Source organism: Phasianus colchicus, chromosome 4 (genome assembly GCF_987193195.1).
Source record: "Phasianus colchicus chromosome 4, bPhaCol1.hap1.1, whole genome shotgun sequence".
In the NCBI taxonomy this organism is placed as follows: domain Eukaryota; kingdom Metazoa; phylum Chordata; class Aves; order Galliformes; family Phasianidae; genus Phasianus; species Phasianus colchicus.
The window spans coordinates 72342635-72358617 of NC_143439.1; the positions used below are offsets into that span (position 1 = coordinate 72342635).

At 59.6% G+C, this 15983-nt stretch overlaps 1 protein-coding gene across 1 annotated transcript in view; it reads left to right on the forward strand.

Annotated features, from left to right (window-relative positions):
* The window catches only part of LOC116225614 (dedicator of cytokinesis protein 2-like), a 52692-nt gene that overhangs the window by 8679 nt on the left and 28030 nt on the right, over positions 1–15983 (forward strand). The window contains exons 17-28 of the mRNA XM_031588056.2: positions 300–403; positions 2591–2780; positions 5606–5703; positions 5897–5986; positions 6099–6199; positions 6319–6453; positions 9205–9316; positions 11637–11707; positions 11990–12096; positions 12845–12972; positions 13125–13169; positions 15566–15661. Coding sequence (XP_031443916.2) covers positions 300–403; positions 2591–2780; positions 5606–5703; positions 5897–5986; positions 6099–6199; positions 6319–6453; positions 9205–9316; positions 11637–11707; positions 11990–12096; positions 12845–12972; positions 13125–13169; positions 15566–15661 — 1277 coding nt within the window. The remainder of the gene's footprint in view (positions 1–299; positions 404–2590; positions 2781–5605; positions 5704–5896; positions 5987–6098; positions 6200–6318; positions 6454–9204; positions 9317–11636; positions 11708–11989; positions 12097–12844; positions 12973–13124; positions 13170–15565; positions 15662–15983) is intronic.

Genomic DNA, 15983 nt, shown 5'->3' on the forward strand with positions numbered 1-15983 from the left:
TAGTGCTGGGCACGATGGGGGCCTGGCATGTCCCAGCTGCAGGGAGGGTGCCCGGGGTAGTTGGCATGACCCTATCTGCCCCGAACCCATAGGCATGCAGTCCCCACCTCCTCTCTGCTCTCCCATTTTTGGTTCTCTCCCTCCCTCTCACTCTCATACAGTTGCTGCAGCTGCATGTGTCAGTGCATCTCGTAGTGCTCAGGTGGAAGGCAGCGATGGCCTCAGCACAGCCCTGCACGGCTGCACCCACCCTTCCCCTGCGCTGCCTCCACCTCCCTCTGTGCCCTTTTCTCTCCCAGCTAAAGACAAAAGCGAGAAGATTTTCTCCATGGCCTTTGTGAAGCTGATGCGCCCTGATGGCACCACGCTACGTGATGGGGAGCACGACCTCATCCTGTACAAGGTAGGGCAGAGCGGGCTGTGCCGGCCCCGGACAGTGCCCACAGCCACGTGCGCAGGGTCCCCATCCCCATCTCCTCCTGTCCTCGTGGGCCCCACCACGGCTCTCTGCACACATCATTTCTAACCCCGCTGTGCGCGTCAGCCGTGCCAAGTTTTGTTTAGGAAAAGGAACTTCAATGTGTCAGCCCCAGCAGGGAGTGTCCTCATGGAGGGATTTGCTGCGTTTTACCTGATTTCACCGGGGTTTGTCGGCTTAAAACCGCTGGGTCTGTTTTTCTTCTGAGAGCACAGAGGAAACGCGAGGAGGGAAGGCTCGCTGTTGGTTAGGAGAGGCACAGCTGGCTGACGCAGGCAGCTGGTGCTCTGCTGTGCTGTGATGGGAGCTGAGTCTGTCACGGCCATGGGGAGCAGTGGGGCTGCGCCCTGGGCTCCTGCCCTGTGCACCCCGATACCACTGCAGGAGGTGATTCCATACCTCAGCCCCAGCATTTAGCTGAAGTTTTCTGTGGTCTTACTGCTATTCCTGGAGGTCACTGCCACCACTCTGGGCAGACCCAATTCCCCACACAGGTCCCCGTGGGTTGGGGACACTCAGCTGCCATCGCTGTGCAGCCACATCCAGACTTCCCCTTTGCTGTCTGCACCACTGAGGGGTTCCTCCTCTCTGTTCTCACATCCCTGTCCTTTCCCATGAGCCGCCCCGGTGCCTCAGCGCTCCTCCTGTGCAGCAGTGCCCCAGCAGCACCACCCAACACCCCCGTGGCACAGCTGTGCAGCGTCCCGACACTGCTGTCACTGCCCACGTCTGCACATCACTGCCCGTCTGCCTGTGCAGCCCCGACCTGTCCTCCCACCCATCCCCTGTGGGCCAGCCCACCCCGAGCCGTGTGCTCCCTGCCTGGAGCTCTGGCCCAGCGCTGCCCTTCTCGCTGCTCATTCATCATTTTGCTGATTCCTGACCTCCCTGCAGCGAGCTGCGGTACCGACAGAGAGTTGTGCTTTTCTTCCCCAGAAGAAAAATGCATTTAAGATCTGTTATCTCATCCTTCCTCTGCACACTATTTGGGCAGAGCACCCGAATTCGTTATGTGCTCATGCAGCCACGCTCTCCTGGGGGCTGCCCTGTGCCACATCCCCACGCACAGCAGCACCTCCTGCCTTCAGGGCGTCCTGGAGCAGACAAAGCCTTGCACATCTCCCCGCTGTGTGCACTTTCTGCTTTTCAAAGAGTTGCTGCTGCCCTCGCTGACCCCGCTGTGTTCAGCAGATCCACAGCCTCTGTGCAGTGCTGGTGTGCTCTGTGCTGCCCTCCCAGTCCTGCAGCTTTCTGCTCCTCCCAGCAAGCACCGGGGCCGGGAGAAGATATTTCATCTTTATCTTTGTTTGCCAGAGGAGCGTGAACTCCATCCTCACAGCTCCTCAGACCTCTTCATCTCGTGCTGGAGGGACGTGTGTGTGTTTGAGCCCCCCACCCCCTCGGGGCTGTGCTGCCCTCGGCCTGCAGCTGGGCGCAGGGCTTACAGCCCAAGGGGAAAAGCAAACCAACAACTCTGCCATCTTTGACCTTCAGAAGAAGAGAAGTTTGCTGGGCAGGGTGGCAGTTGGGGTAAAGACAAATGCTCATTGCTGAGCTCAGAGCTCTGGGCAGCAGTGGTCTGTGGGACTCCGTTGTCCCCCTGGGTTGGTGACACTGCTGGCCCGTGTCCTTAGTGAGTCATGGTGACAGCAGCAGTTCCTCAGCCTGTCCCACCCGTGCAGGGACCTTGCTGTGTGCCCACCCTCGTGGTGCAACTTGTGCATACAACTCTTCCATTGCTCGCTGCTGCTCCAGCCCTGCAGCCTCACTGCTGCCCTCTCCCTGAACTGCTGCCATCTCTCCATGCTCTCCCACCCGCGTTTTGCCCCCCATCTGCACCAGTTGGAACGCAGCCTCCTCTCCCTGCACGCAGCTCTATGGGAAGCAGCTTTGCGAGCTGCTCTGTGCACGTTAAGCTCAGAGGAGCCCTCGGAGCGCTGAGTCTGGGTTGCAGCGATGCCTCAGAGCCAGAAGCTGCTGACCTCTGGCTCCCTGCCCTGGGGACACCCGCTCACCTGCAGCTCTGCTTGTTCCCGTGCCCTGCAGCCGCCCCACACCTGCCACGCTCGCTCCCCAGCTGTATGCATGTCTGTGAGCCGTGCTGTGTTGCAGGGGGACAGCAGGAAGCTGGAGGACGCGGGCTCGTACCTGGGGCTGCCCTCCACCAGGAGCTCCCCGGAGCCCCGGGTCCTCTCTGGGTCCTCGTTCCGTGTGGGTGGGAGCGTGGCAGGCCTGGCTGTGTCAGCCCGGGACAGCTTCCAGATCTCAACGCTCGTCTGCTCCACAAAGCTGACCCAGAATGGTGAGTGCTGGATGGGATGCGTTGCTGGATGGGGTGTGTTGCTGGCTGTGCTGCTGGCAGTGGGCACTGATGAACGATGCGCACTGTAATGCTTGAAAATAAGAAACCTCTTTAAGAGCAAATTCTATAGGAATGGCAGCAGTGAGCACCCCAGGTCGTTGCACCAGGTGTTGAGCAGGCGGTGCTTTGTTCCTGAGCTCTGATGGGTCGGCGGTGCCAGGGGATGGGATGGGACGGGACGTGGCTGTGCCCCACAGCCCAGCTGTGTGTCCCTGTGCTGAGCACGTTGGTCCCTGTGCACTTACCCTGCCAGCCCTGGCCACCCCCATCTGTCCCTTCCCACCTGTGCCCCACAGCAATGCTGTCCTGGGGAGGGAGTCTGTCTGGCTCTGCTGCCTGTGCTGACTGTGTGTCCTCAGGGGCAGGGAGCAGGACCAGGCCTGCTCTCCTTCCCAAAGAGATGGAATAAATACAGCTTGCACGCCTCTATCCGCAGGGGCTGGTTAGGAAGGGGGCTGCTGTTATCCCCTTGTTACGAGGGAGCAGAGCTGCAGAGTGATTTACAGCCAGGACAGGGGGAGTGCTGGAGCCCTGGGGGTGGCTGGGGCTGCGTGCAGCAGGATGCTCACCGCTGTCACCAGTGGCTGAGGGGATGCTGCAGAGCCAAGAGTGTGGGGAAAGCAGAAGTGCTGAGCACTGACATCCTGCTTTGACATCAAAGTGCTCCTGAGGGAAATGGCAGTCCCTGAGCTGCTGCAGTGTCCCAGGCTCCCACGGCTCTGGGGCTGCTGTCCCCCAGGTGGGCAGTGCACACAGCGGCCGCATCTCACCCTGTGGCTGCCATCCCCACCACGTGGCACCGCTCACTGCTGTCTCTGTGCGCTGCTGAAGGCTCAGGGCTGCCACTCAGTGTTGCTCGCTTTGTTTTTATCAAGGTTGTCTTTTGGCTTATCGCCCTCCTGAGCCCTCCTGAGTTAGCAGTGGATTGCTTTTCCAAGGCAGGGCAGTGTGAGCAGAGAGCTGCAGGCTGCAGGTAGCTGCACGCACCGTGCTGAGCCGAGCCCTGCCGGCAGCCACAGGCAGCGAGCAGCTTCTTGGCCTGCACAAAGCCCTGCAGATGGTAATTAATCTGCTCACACCCCTGAGGGAGCCGAGCTGCTGCCTTCAGTTTAGGAGCTGGAAGGAGCTGCTGAGTGCTGCTGCCGAATGCCGTGCAACCTCCTCTGAAATCATGATGGGAATTGGGACGCCGTGTTTTGAAGCGCGATCTGTTGCTGCGTAGTTGGAGCTTTCAGCCCCGAGGTCCTTTGCTCAGTGCGCTGAAGTCAGGCAGCAGTGTGTGCGCCCTCTGAGCGCAGACACGTCAGCATTTAGAGAGGATTTCTGACTCGTGCAAAATGGTTTGGGACGCAGCAGCACAGATCGGTGCGGGCAGCCGTGACTGAATGCTGGCATTTATGCAAACGGCTCCACGTGTTAATCTGAAGCAAACAGAGCCCAGCTGGCAGCGCAGGGTGTGCGCCCTGACGGCTCAAAGAGCCGCGCTGTGCCCTCACCAGGGCTCACTTCGGGGGCTGTGCAGTGTGTGTGCAGCTGAGGAGCAGCCAGGGCTGTGCTCGGTGCCCTGTGATGGTGTCAGTGCTCTGTGCCATGTCACCGCATGTGTCAGCAGCAGGAGCAGCAGCCCGTCCCTCCCCAGGGGACGCAGACACACAGACGTGGGTTAAAGCTGTGCGGGAGCGTTGGCAGCAGTTGGGCTCTGTGTGCACTCGGTCCATGCAGAGGAGCTGCACCGCTGCTTTGCTCCCACACTGCAGAGCCTCCTGTGCAGGGCTGGCAGCTGGGAGCGCTCAGCTCTGTGTGTGCTGCACTCAGTGACACAGTTGGGGACACCGCAGTGGGGCTCCCAGTGCTTGGGGTGCACAGCACAGCACACAGTGACTCAGTGCTGCTGCACCGATTGGGTTTGGGGCCGGTATGGCTCAGTGCAAGTGGGGTTTGGGGCTGCCGCAGTTCAGCTCATTCTCTTCCTGCAGTGCAAGTACAGCTCCTGTAGCACTCACCCTTCAGTCAGTGGAGTGTTATGTTTCCGTGGGAGTGAAAGCAGGAGGTTTCTGTGCTCAGCAGCCCCTGCACTCAGAGCTGCACGCTGCACATGTGGCAGCTGCAGCCATGCTCTCACCACTGCAGCGCGCTGAGCTACAATGGTGCTGCTGGCCCCGTGAGCTGCGTGGTGTTGGATTGGTGCTTTACATACCTGCAGCACCAGGGCTGGCTGAGGGCTTGCATGTAATGTACCCACAGCCCCCCTGGGGGTCTGGACCCCCCCCTCATACAGAGAAGTCGGAGGCAGCCGCACACTTCCCCTTTTGCTCTGGGTTCATGCTGTGCAGAAGTTGGGTGCAGGGTGCAGGCTCTGGAAGGGCTGTGGGGCCCCCACCCATCCTGTGTCTGAGCCTGGGGGGGCAAAGTGCCCAAAGGGATGCTGGCACAGGTGGCCCAGCTGCACAGCACAAACGGGGCAGGGTTAGGGCTGGCATTAGGGTTAGGATTAGGGCTGATGTTTGGATTAGAGTTAGGGCTAGGGTTAGGGGTAGGATGAGCAGGGTGGCTGCTCTGTCCCCCTGCATCCTTTGGCACAGTGCACAGTGTTTGGTGCAGGCACAGCTGGCCCCAGCCAACGGCTCTCCATGTCCTTGGGGTGCACGAGGAGCTGCATCTCGTCCCTTGCAGGGCACTGCCTGGGGCAGAACGGTGCCTGGGGTCCCTGATGTGGAGCCTGGGTGTGCACAAAGCCTGTGCTGATCTTTCCTACCTCCCTGCAGTGAACTTGCTGGGGCTGCTGAAGTGGCGGGCCAAGCCCAGCCTGCTGGCGGGGAACCTGCAGAAGCTGATGCATGTGGATGGAGGGGAGGTCATCAAGGTAGGAGAGGGGCTGCTGGCACACAGTGGGCAGCTGGCAGGTCCTGGAAATGGGCCGGACATCCCTGAAGGAGAAAAGCTGTGAAGGGACAGCAGCAGCTCTGTGAAGGGACAGCAGCAGCTCTGTTCTGGAGGTCCCTCCTTCTCACAGCGCTGGCAGTGCTGGAGCTCTCACTGCCGCCTCCTCCCCGCAGTTCCTCCAGGACACGTTGGATGCTTTGTTCTCCATCATGATGGAGAATGCGGACACTGACGTCTATGACACGCTCATCTTCGATGCCCTGGTAAGCGGGATCAACCATGGGCGTGCTGCCCACCTTGCGCCCGAGTCCCTCCCCGTGTCTGTGCGCTGGCTCCTGGCAATGCCCCGTGCTGAGCCACGCGGCCTCTCCGCAGGTGTTCATCGTGGGGCTGGTCGCTGACAGGAAGTTCCAGCACTTCAATGCCGTCCTGGAGGCGTACATCCGCCAGCACTTCAGTGCCACGCTCGCCTACAAGTGCGTGTGGAGCACCGGGGCTGCAGCGGGGACGGGGCGGCAGGAGCCGCAGCGGGGCTCAGCAGCGGGCAGCGCGGTGAGGAAGCGCCGTGCTCTCCTGACGCGTCCCCATCCCGCAGGAAGTTGATCGGGGTGCTGACACAGTACGTGGAGCAGGCGAGCCGGGGGGAGCCCTGCGAGCCCCTCCTGCGCACCTTCAAGGCCCTGGAGTACGTCTTCAAGTTCATCGTCCGCTCCCGGCACCTCTTTGCCCAGTAAGTGCCACGCGTGTGGGGACGGCGCTGGGAGGAGCCGAGAGGGTCCCGCCGGGTCTCTGTGCGCTGTGGGCGCACGGCAGGAGCCGGGGAGGCCGAGGGTGGAACCCACGGCTCCGGGTGCTGCCGTGTCCGACTGACCTCGGCTGCGCTCCGCAGCGTCTCCTCCCGCGGAGCTTTTGCCCGTTCTCTGCCACGTGCGGGGCTTCCCCCGCTGCTGCTGGTGCGGGGGTCGGCAGCGTGTTTGTGCCCGGGGAGGGGAAGGCCGAGGGGCGGTGCTGCGGGAGGACGTGCGCTCACGAAGCCCGCTCCCCCCGGTGCTGCGGCCCCGCTCTGCCCTGCGGTGCTGCGTGCGGCTCCCGCTGCGACGGCCTCGGGAAATAACATCTCCTCTCGTGTGCGTAAATCACAGCATCGTGTAAAGTAGGGCCAGAAGGGACACGCAGAGGTCAGAAGTAAACTCCTGCCCCAGGGCGGCGTTGGCTGCGCTTCCGCCGCTCCTGACAGATGGCTTTTGTCAATGCGCTCTTACAAACCTCCCTGCTGCAGACAGCGATGCTCCCCGGGCAGCCGGCGCATCTGAGGGCCTGGCAGCCCAGCACACAAACCCTGCCCGCCCCGGGAGCTGGAGGGCGGCCCTCGATGTCCTCATCCCGGCAGCTCGACCCCTCTGCAAAGTGCGGCTCTGTGCCGGCAGCGCGAGGGGCTGTGCGGCTCCACGCCTCGCGGTGCCGCTGGGGAGAAGTGCGAAGTGCGCGCAAAGTGGGGGCGTCCAGGGCTGTCCAGGACCCGGTGTCCTTTGTACCCTGTGGGCGCTGGGTTCCCATTCTCGCCCCTTGGATTGTGGTGGGACAGACAGCACCCCCAGCCTGCCGTGTCTGCGGGGGCACAGATGTCAGTGGTGGAAACTTCTGAGAACGCTGCCAAGCAGTTACCAGAAGGGCAGGTTATGTTCCTGTTTCATTCCTGGTATGGGGCACTGGAAACTGAGCCGCCCCAGCAGCAAGCAGAGGTGATGTGCCCTGTGCAGAGCAGTGCTGGAGGTGGGGAGCGCCGTGCTGAGCTGCTGTGCTGGAGGGGCTGCAGGTGGAGGTGGATGCAGGTGGAGGTGGATGCAGCCCCATGGCTCCATCAGACAGAGGAACCCACCGCTTATTTTGGGTGGAAGGAGAGGGCAAATCCCCAGCTCATAAGGCTTCTGGCAAAGCAAATTAATTCTATGAGCATTTGCAGACAGCTGTATGAATTAGTTAGCATTAGAATAAAGACATCCCCAAAGACATGTAGTTTTTATTCATCTTTCCTTTATCTTTGAGATCTTAACAGTGGAATAACATAGGCTCTTCAGATCTCCCAAATTCTTTAAACGGTGCTAAATTCTGTACACAGCCTGTAATTGGAAGAAATTAGATTGTAATTACAACGAGTTACTGCAGATTGCTGGATCTGTTTGGTGATGTCTGCTGCAGCCAGAACCAGGCAGTGGCCCTGCTCTGCTGGTGGGAGCCGTGGTGGCACTGCTGGGCTCCTGGTGAGATGCTCTGAGCCCATGGGTCAGAGATGGACCCCAGGGCACGGCCGCCTGCATCTGCAGCATGGTGCCCAAAGGTGCTACCTCAGCCCATTGGGACGTGAAATGACTGCTTTGTTGTGCTCTGGTTTGAGCTGTGGCACACATATAAGGTCAGAATGCAGTGCTGATAATTCCTCTCAAGCTATTCATGCAGTGCATTGTATTCATCTCTGCCCTTCTGGAATTTTGTGGGCCAGAGTTTGTGGTGGAGATCAGCTTGAAAATTGATGGCTGTGGGGGGGCATTAAAAAGGGACTACATGAAAAATTGGATTAATCTCCAATTAATGATGCTCATTTCATGACATCGTTCCTGTGATAGCGGAGCCATGTAAGGCCTTCATTTCATCCTGCTGATCCTAAGGCACACGGGCTGCTCTCATTCCCTGGCCTCATCTCTGGGTTTGGGCTGAGCACAGCTCCATGGTGCAGCTTTGGGGTCCTGAGAGGGCAGCGGTGCTGGGAGCCCCACACCCAATGGCTGCATATGAAGTGGGAGGGGGGAACTTCTTCAGTTCACCCCAGCTGTGGTTGCATTGCAGTGTTGACCAAGGGCTGCACACAGCAATTATTCAGTGGACACAATGTTTAAGATCAACCGAGATGCCTCAGCCAAGTCATCAGGGTTATTTCCCTTGTATGTTCCCTTGGGCTCATTTACCAGAAAGGAAAGATGAATCTGAAAGCGGAACAACCCAATCACAACTTCAAAAAGCAAAGAAGCAACATTTTGGCAAAAAGCAGGTTCAGCCAAAAAGCTGGGGAGCAGGAATTGCAATCCAGGCCACTCTGCTGCTGTGTGGGGTCAGAACGCTGGCTGCAAGTCGTGGAATCATAGAAGCACAGAAGGGTTTGGGATGGAAGGGACCCTCATAAACCCATGGAAGAGTTTCTGTTGGAAAGGACCCTTAAAGGCCATTTGGTCCCACTCCCTGCAGTGAGCAGGGACTTCCACAGCTTCATCAGTGCTCAGAGCCCCATCCCCTGACCTTGGGGGCCTGCAGGGATGGGGCACCACCACCCGTCTGGGCAACCAGTGCCCTACCAGCCTCATGTTTCCAGCTGAGGTGGGAGAAGGTGGTGGAGTCCCCATCCCTGGGGCTGTTCGGAAGGATGGAGTTGGGGCCCTTGGGGACAGTGGCAGTGGTGGTGGCACAGGGTAACCTTTGGCTTTTGCAGGCTCTACGAGGGGAAGGAGACGGCTGAGTTTCAGCGCTCGCTGCAGCGGCTCTTCCAGACCCTAAACCAGCTGATGAAATCCCCTCTGGAGGGGCCCACGCTGCTCTCCCAGGTATGGCAGGGGGCTCCAGCTCTGGTCCAGGCGATGGGGTGAGGTGGGATGGATGGATGGATGGATGGATGGATGGATGGATGGATGGATGGATGGGCAGACAGGCAGTGCGCCCAGCTGGGTGCGTGGTGCTGCAGCCAGGGTGAGCTGGAGCTCCCACCTGCAGACCTGCTCCTGGCTGGGACAGCACAGCCTCTCTCTTTGTTTCACTGCTGTCTCTATGCTGATTCTGTGGTTTCTGTGTTGCACTGCTTCGGGGCATTCTTAGGTAAGGCCATACAGATTAACTCATGTTTTAAAGCACACAGTTTGAGGATTGATAACGAAAGCAGTCTGTGAGGAAGGGGGCTGTCCCTCCTCATCTTCTCACCTCATCCCAATGCGGCTCTCTCCCCTCGTTCCCACTGCAGTCTGTTGCCCCATAGATGCTCTGTGCTACAGAACCCCACTCCCTGCAATTTTACAGCTCACCTGAGTGATTTGTGCATCACTCAGCGCTCTGAGTCGGGCCTGAAGGAAACACATTTTGCAAACACATCAGCGTGGAGCGGCACCGTCCAGGTGCAGCAGAGGACGACCCGCCTTTGCCTCTCCGGACACGACATCCCCACAGCTGAGCTCCTGCTCAGGTCGGGAATAGCGGCGATGAGGACAGCAGAACGCAGGAGCTGAGCGGTGCAGCGATCTGCCCGCAGCCGGGTTTAAAGAGCGCACGGTCCGAGGCTGCGAGCGGGGACATCGTTGCGGCTCCGCCCGAGGGGGCTGAGCTGAGCGGCAAGACGATGCGCTGCGTGGCTGCGGGTGAATCCCGGCAGCGCTTCTCAGTGCTTCTCAGCCTCAGCGCGGCCGTTTTTCTGCGTTGGGCGCGCAGTTGGTGCGGGCCGCGCTCCGGCGGCGGCACCGGGGCTGGTGACGGCGCTATGGCAACGCGCCCGTCAGGCGCAGCTCACCCCAAGTTGGGAGCGATTCTTAGGGGAGCTCACCTGAGCTTATTTCTGCACGAGGACATTTCTGACGCTGGCTGGCTCTGGCCCGGGGCACAGCGCGCTGTTTGGCATCAGAGCCCCATCGCTGCCCCGAGCCCGGCCCGGCCCGGAGCGCATCCCCGCGTGTGCAGCTCCAAGGGAAGAACCTCGGCATCCCTCTGTGTGGATTCAGCCGCTGCTCAGAGCTCCCTCCCCACCTGAAGGACCCCCCCCCACCCATCACCTCCGGCGGTGCCCGCGGGATCTGCCGGCGGCTGACGCAGCTCTGCCTACTCCTGTCGTTAGAGCTGCAATTATCTGATCAGCACAGGCAGGGCTGATAATAACTCGTTAGCTGCAGCACTCCCGGGAAGGCCACCTCCTCCGTGAAGGGAGCGCTCCTTTGTTGGACTACTGCAGGCTTTGGGGTTTTGCACTATTTTGACTGCTCTGTGCCACGGGAAGGAGCCTCGTTTGGGTCTGACGAGGAGTGCTGGGCAGGATGGGATCAGGGACAAACCTGTGTGCTGCTGGGACGGGGAGCAGTCAGGATCCCCTGGTACCCCCACCAGTGCTGGGCTGGTCCTGTTCCCAGAGCCCTCCTCTACTCTGCACCTAAGGCAGCTGAGGTTTGAGGTAGGACGGAGCTGCAGACTGTGGGCATGGACAGATCCCCATGGCACACAGCCCCTTCCCCACAGCCATGCCTCATTGCTGTCCCCATGGCACACAGACCCAGCCACAGCCATGCCTCTCGGACAGGACTCTCTGACCACTGATTGTGGTTCCACCACAGAGGGTGCAATAAATGCAGAATTAAGGAGTGGCAGAAAAATTAATGTTAATCAGCCCAGCTTGGCTAAGCATGGAGGTTAATAAAGAAATCAAATGTAGGGGATGCTTTTTCTGAAGCTGTGAATGTGACTGAATGAGATAACCAAGACAGTGCGTGAGACAAGCAGCGGTTCAGCTTTGTACAGTATTCTGGTTTAAAATTAGAGTTGTATGAATGCATTAAAATAACTGCTTTTTAATCTTTTTAATATATATCTTCTCAGTAGAGAAAGGGGAAAAAAGCAATTAGGGATGGAGAGGCATCCTGCAGGGATTTCTTTGGGTCAGAGCTCTGAGTGCTGCTGGCCCAAGCAGTGCTGCTGCTGCTGGGAGCATCTTTGGGGCCATTGGAAACAATGGCTGCTGCTGAAAAGAGACACAGGTGCCATCACAGTGATTTTGGGTGCAGGGTGTGGGCAGTATAGTGGTTACCGCCCTGTCTATTTGATGTCTGTCTGTCCGTCCCTCTGTCCATCCACCGTGCCCATGGGCACATGGTCAGCAGCCTCATCTCTGTGCAGGGAGCAGCCCTCAAGTATCTGCCTTCCATCCTGGAGGACGTTTTTGGGATCTTCGATGCCTCTATGCTGGGGTAAGTGTCCCGGCCCCAGCCCCACTCCACCTGCAGTGATACCCACCCCAGCTGCCCCCAGGGTGGGCAGTGCCTCCTCAGGCCCTTCCCATGCAGACGTGGGGATTTGGCTCAGTCTTGGCAGGGCTCAGTGGGGGGCAGGGCAGTGCTCTCCCATTGTCTTCTCCAAAGGAAAGGGGCAGCAGTGCTTGGGGCTGCAGAACAGCCAGGCCTTGTCCTGGCCTTGGCCGGGTCCTGAAGCTTGATGGTTGGTGCTCATTAATTCCCCTATCTGCCTGGCAGGGTCCTGCTGCGGGACTTCATCGGCAACCTGCAGCCCCAGCGCCTGCTGAGGCAGAAGCTGCAGTCCCTGACCGACATCGTCAACAGCAAAATCTTCCAGTCCTATGGTGAGGGCAGTGTGGGTTCCTGCAGCACAGCCTGGCCCACGCTGCTGAGCGCAGCACAGGGATGTGTCCCCCCACCTGCTCCCCCACTTTGCTCCAGCTGTGCTGGGTTGTGTCTGCAGGATGTGAAGTCCCAGAGCTGCTGCCAAAAGCCACACGTTGCCAATGCCTGGTGCTGTGGTACTGAGCTCCAAGAACGGCTTTAAAACACATTGTGTTGCAGAAGGAAATTGGGCTTAGAGGGAGAAAAGGGGTGTCGAGAGGTGGCAGCAATGATTTTCAGGGTGAGGATGGTGGTGGTTTGCTGTGCAATGGGAAGGATGCTGTGTGTGGTTGGAGAAAGCCCTTTAGACCATCGAATCCAACCACCCAACCACTGACATTCTTAATATAGGTGGTGAAAAAGGAGCAGGCTTGTTAAGTTTTGCCTGCAAGGAGGAAGGGGCTGCCGGAACGTGGCTGTGAGGTTATCTCAATAGCTGAGCAGTGCCATGCAGAGGCAGCGCTGGCTGAGCCCTGGCAACCAGGGGCTGTTTGAGTGAGAAAGTCTCCATCTGTTGAGTTAAACCCAAAGCACCCTTAGCAGAGAAGCGGTGCAGAGTCTCTGAGCCTTTCCATTAGGATTTAAAGTCTTTCCAGAACTCCAGGCTGCAGCCCAGATGCCTTGCGCTCCCTCTGTGCTCTCAGTCCCTCTCAGTGTGGGGAGCTGTGGGTGCCCACTGCCAGCCCCACACCTCCACCTGCCCCACAGAGTGCCGAGACCTGCTGCTGCGCATGGCCGTGCCCGTCCTGCAGGACCTGATAGAGAGGGGCGAGGAGGAGGACGCCTGCGTTGAGCTGCTCAGCACCATCCTGGAGGTGCTGTACACGGCCCAGAAGGTACCACCCAGCTGCTCTGCTGCTCCCTGCTCTCTGTGTTGGCTTCACCTTGGAAATACGTCTGGCTGCTGGTTCATTGCTGGGGTGGCTGTGGTGGGACAGTGCCGTCCTTGCAGGCATTGCACTGATTTCCAGTGCTCTGTTTGTTGCAGAGAGCAGAGGAGGACCGGCACAGGGAGCGTGGTGACTCGGAGCTGGTGAGTGCTGGCCCTCGGGTCTGCAGGGGGAATTTGGGCACACAAATGCTGGGGAGAGTGTTGTGCACCTCCTGCCCAGCACAGGACTGGGGCCGTCACCTGGGGTCGGTGCACAGAGCTGTGCTGCTGCGGGGATGGAGGAGCCTCCTGCAGCAGTGACTGATGGGCAGGGGGCTGCAGGCTGTGCTGTGAGCCCTTCCAGCCCACACCCAGCTGTCTGTGTGTACGAGGACGGTGCTCTCTCAGCAGTGCTCTGTGCCTTGGCCTGTTTTCCACGAGGTTTTCATCACTTCTCACCTCTGATTTCCCTCAATGAAGCACTGCGGGTGAGGTGTTGCTCTCTTGACCCATGGGACTGACTGAGACACTTGCTGCTGCTCAGGACTCTGCCTGCCCAGACAGCCCTATAGCTGCTCCATGAGACCGTAGCATCCAAACAGTCCCCAAATCTGCTATGGTGGGTGATGAGGGCAGACCCCCCCACACACCTCCAGCAGTGTCTGCACTGGGACCCACGGTGCTGTGAGTGTGCTCTGCGCCCTGCTTGGCTGCCCCTGCTGCTGGGCACTGGCTGTGGTACAAGGCAGCCAGGCTGTGCACTGGGGCAGCTTTGGGGCTCAGGATGCTGCAGCCACAAAACCTCGGCAGGTTCAGCTCAGCTGCAGCGCCGGGTTGATGCCTTGGGTGCAGCCGTGGCCGTGCCACAGTGGCTGTGCCCTGTCCTATTGCTAAACACCACCCCACAGCCCCTGTTGGGCCATGTCCTCTGCCACCCTGCAAGCCCTTGGGGTGTCCTGGCAGCTCCTGGTGCAGCTGTTCCTGCAACAGTTTAGGAGAGCACAGAGAGCTGTGCTTCGGCTCCGCAGGACACTGCCTCTACCTGCTTTCCTATGCTGGCAGCTGTGCCTGTGCCATACCCTGGGCTGTGTCTGGGTGCCCTCCAGGTGTCGGTGACCCCCCTCAATGTGTCCCATGATGGAGCAGTGTGTCACTTTTGGAAAGCTGACCTCAGGCACACAGCAGAAGCAGTGTGAAACACCCTGCAGCACTTTGTTGCACTGCTTTCTTGTGGGCATCTCTGAGATTTGAGTAAGATTTCCTACAGGAGATCTCATCAGTACATCTCTGCATTGGGAACAAAGTGCTCTTATGCTCTTATGGCATCCACCTGGGGCTGCCAGGGGCCAGCATGTGCCTCGCTTGGAGGACAGGGACAGAAGGCAGCAGGCAGCAAGGGGACACTGAGTCCAAGACAAAAGCAAAAGCTGCAGTGGGTGTGGGCTGCACTCCTGATGTAGCTGGAGTGGGACTGAAGTTGGGTGGAAGGGATCGTGGCTGCCACCGACTGCACTGCACTGCATCCCTGTGTGGGGACGGGCACAGCCAGGTGCAAAAAGAAGTGTGCATGCTGAGGATGCAAGTGCATTCTGAGAGGCTGCTGAAGGGATGAGGTCCTTCCTTTCACATGGGATCTGCTCTGCACAGGGCCAGTTGGGATTTCTGCACTCCAGGGTCTCAGTGTGTAGCATGCAGTTGGAGCAGTGGGGATTTTCAGCTGCTGAGCAGAAGTTTTGGGAAGGATGAATGGATGAAGGACTGAGTGGAGCCAGCCGGCACAGGAGACACAGGCTGCACACAAGGGAGCAGCCAGGGAAGTCTCATAGAATCACAGAATGACCTGGGCTGCAAAGGCCCACAGTGCTCATCTCATTCCAACCCCCTGCTGTGTGCAGGTTGCCAACCAGCAGCCCAGGCTGCCCAGAGCCACATCCAGCCTGGCCTTGAATGCCTGCAGGGATGGGGCATCCACAGCCTCCTTGGGCAACCTGTTCCAGTGCCTCAGCTGAAGGTGCCCCAGTTCTGCCCCTTCCCAGCTCTCTGTGGGCACCGTGTGGCAGCCACGGGTGTCAGAGCTGCAGCTCAGGAGCACGGAGACACAGCCTGGGTTGAATGTGTGCTCCTTGCCCTGGGCTGTGCTGTGCCCCATGGTGAGTTCGGGGTCCCTGCTGACACTGCCAGTGCCACCAAGCCTGACATTTCCTGAGGGTCGCTCTGTGTTACACATCCCAGCCACCTCGCAGGAGCCAGGGCTGCCCAGCAGCACCGCAGAGCCCTGCTGAGTGTGGGGACGATTCCTCCTGTGCCCACATGAAGAAAAAGCCCTGCTAACTCTACAGCTTCCAGCAGGGCGCTGCGGCAGAGCAGGAACCCGTGCTGGGGCTGCTCCCCGTGCGAGCAGCTTCTGCTCATTGGGCTGCGGTTGCCTTTGCTCCCAGGGGCCGGGGTGCTGCGTGTGGCACAAGGGGTGCCCCGGCTGCCTCGGGGTCACCTGGGGAGATGCGCATCGCCCGCACCCCACCCCACCCACTGTGGCCGTGACACCCCGTGCCTTGCAGGTGAAGGTGAAGAGGCACGTCCAGCTGATCCTGGAGCGGCTGCTGCACACCGTCAACCGGAGGGTGATCGTCCTGGAGAGGGACAACAGCCTCAGGGTGAGTTACCACCGCCTGCGCCGCGCGTGGGACCGCTCCGCTTCCACTGGGGATGAGGGAGTGAGGGAGGAACTGCGTGGTGTGGGGATGGGGAGCAGGTGGCGAATGTTCCTTGGCGGTGCCGTGGTGTCTGACGGCAGCTGCTGGGGATGGGTTTGTGGGTATTTAACGCAGCAGGATGCACGAGGAAGCCCAAAAAAGGAAGGAGGAAATGCGGCAGAAGCAGGTCGCGGAGTAGGGAGAGCGCTGGGAGGAGCACACAGGGTGCTTGTGATGCAGGAGGCTCGTTGGAAGCAGATGCGGGGGTTTGGGCTGTATTCTC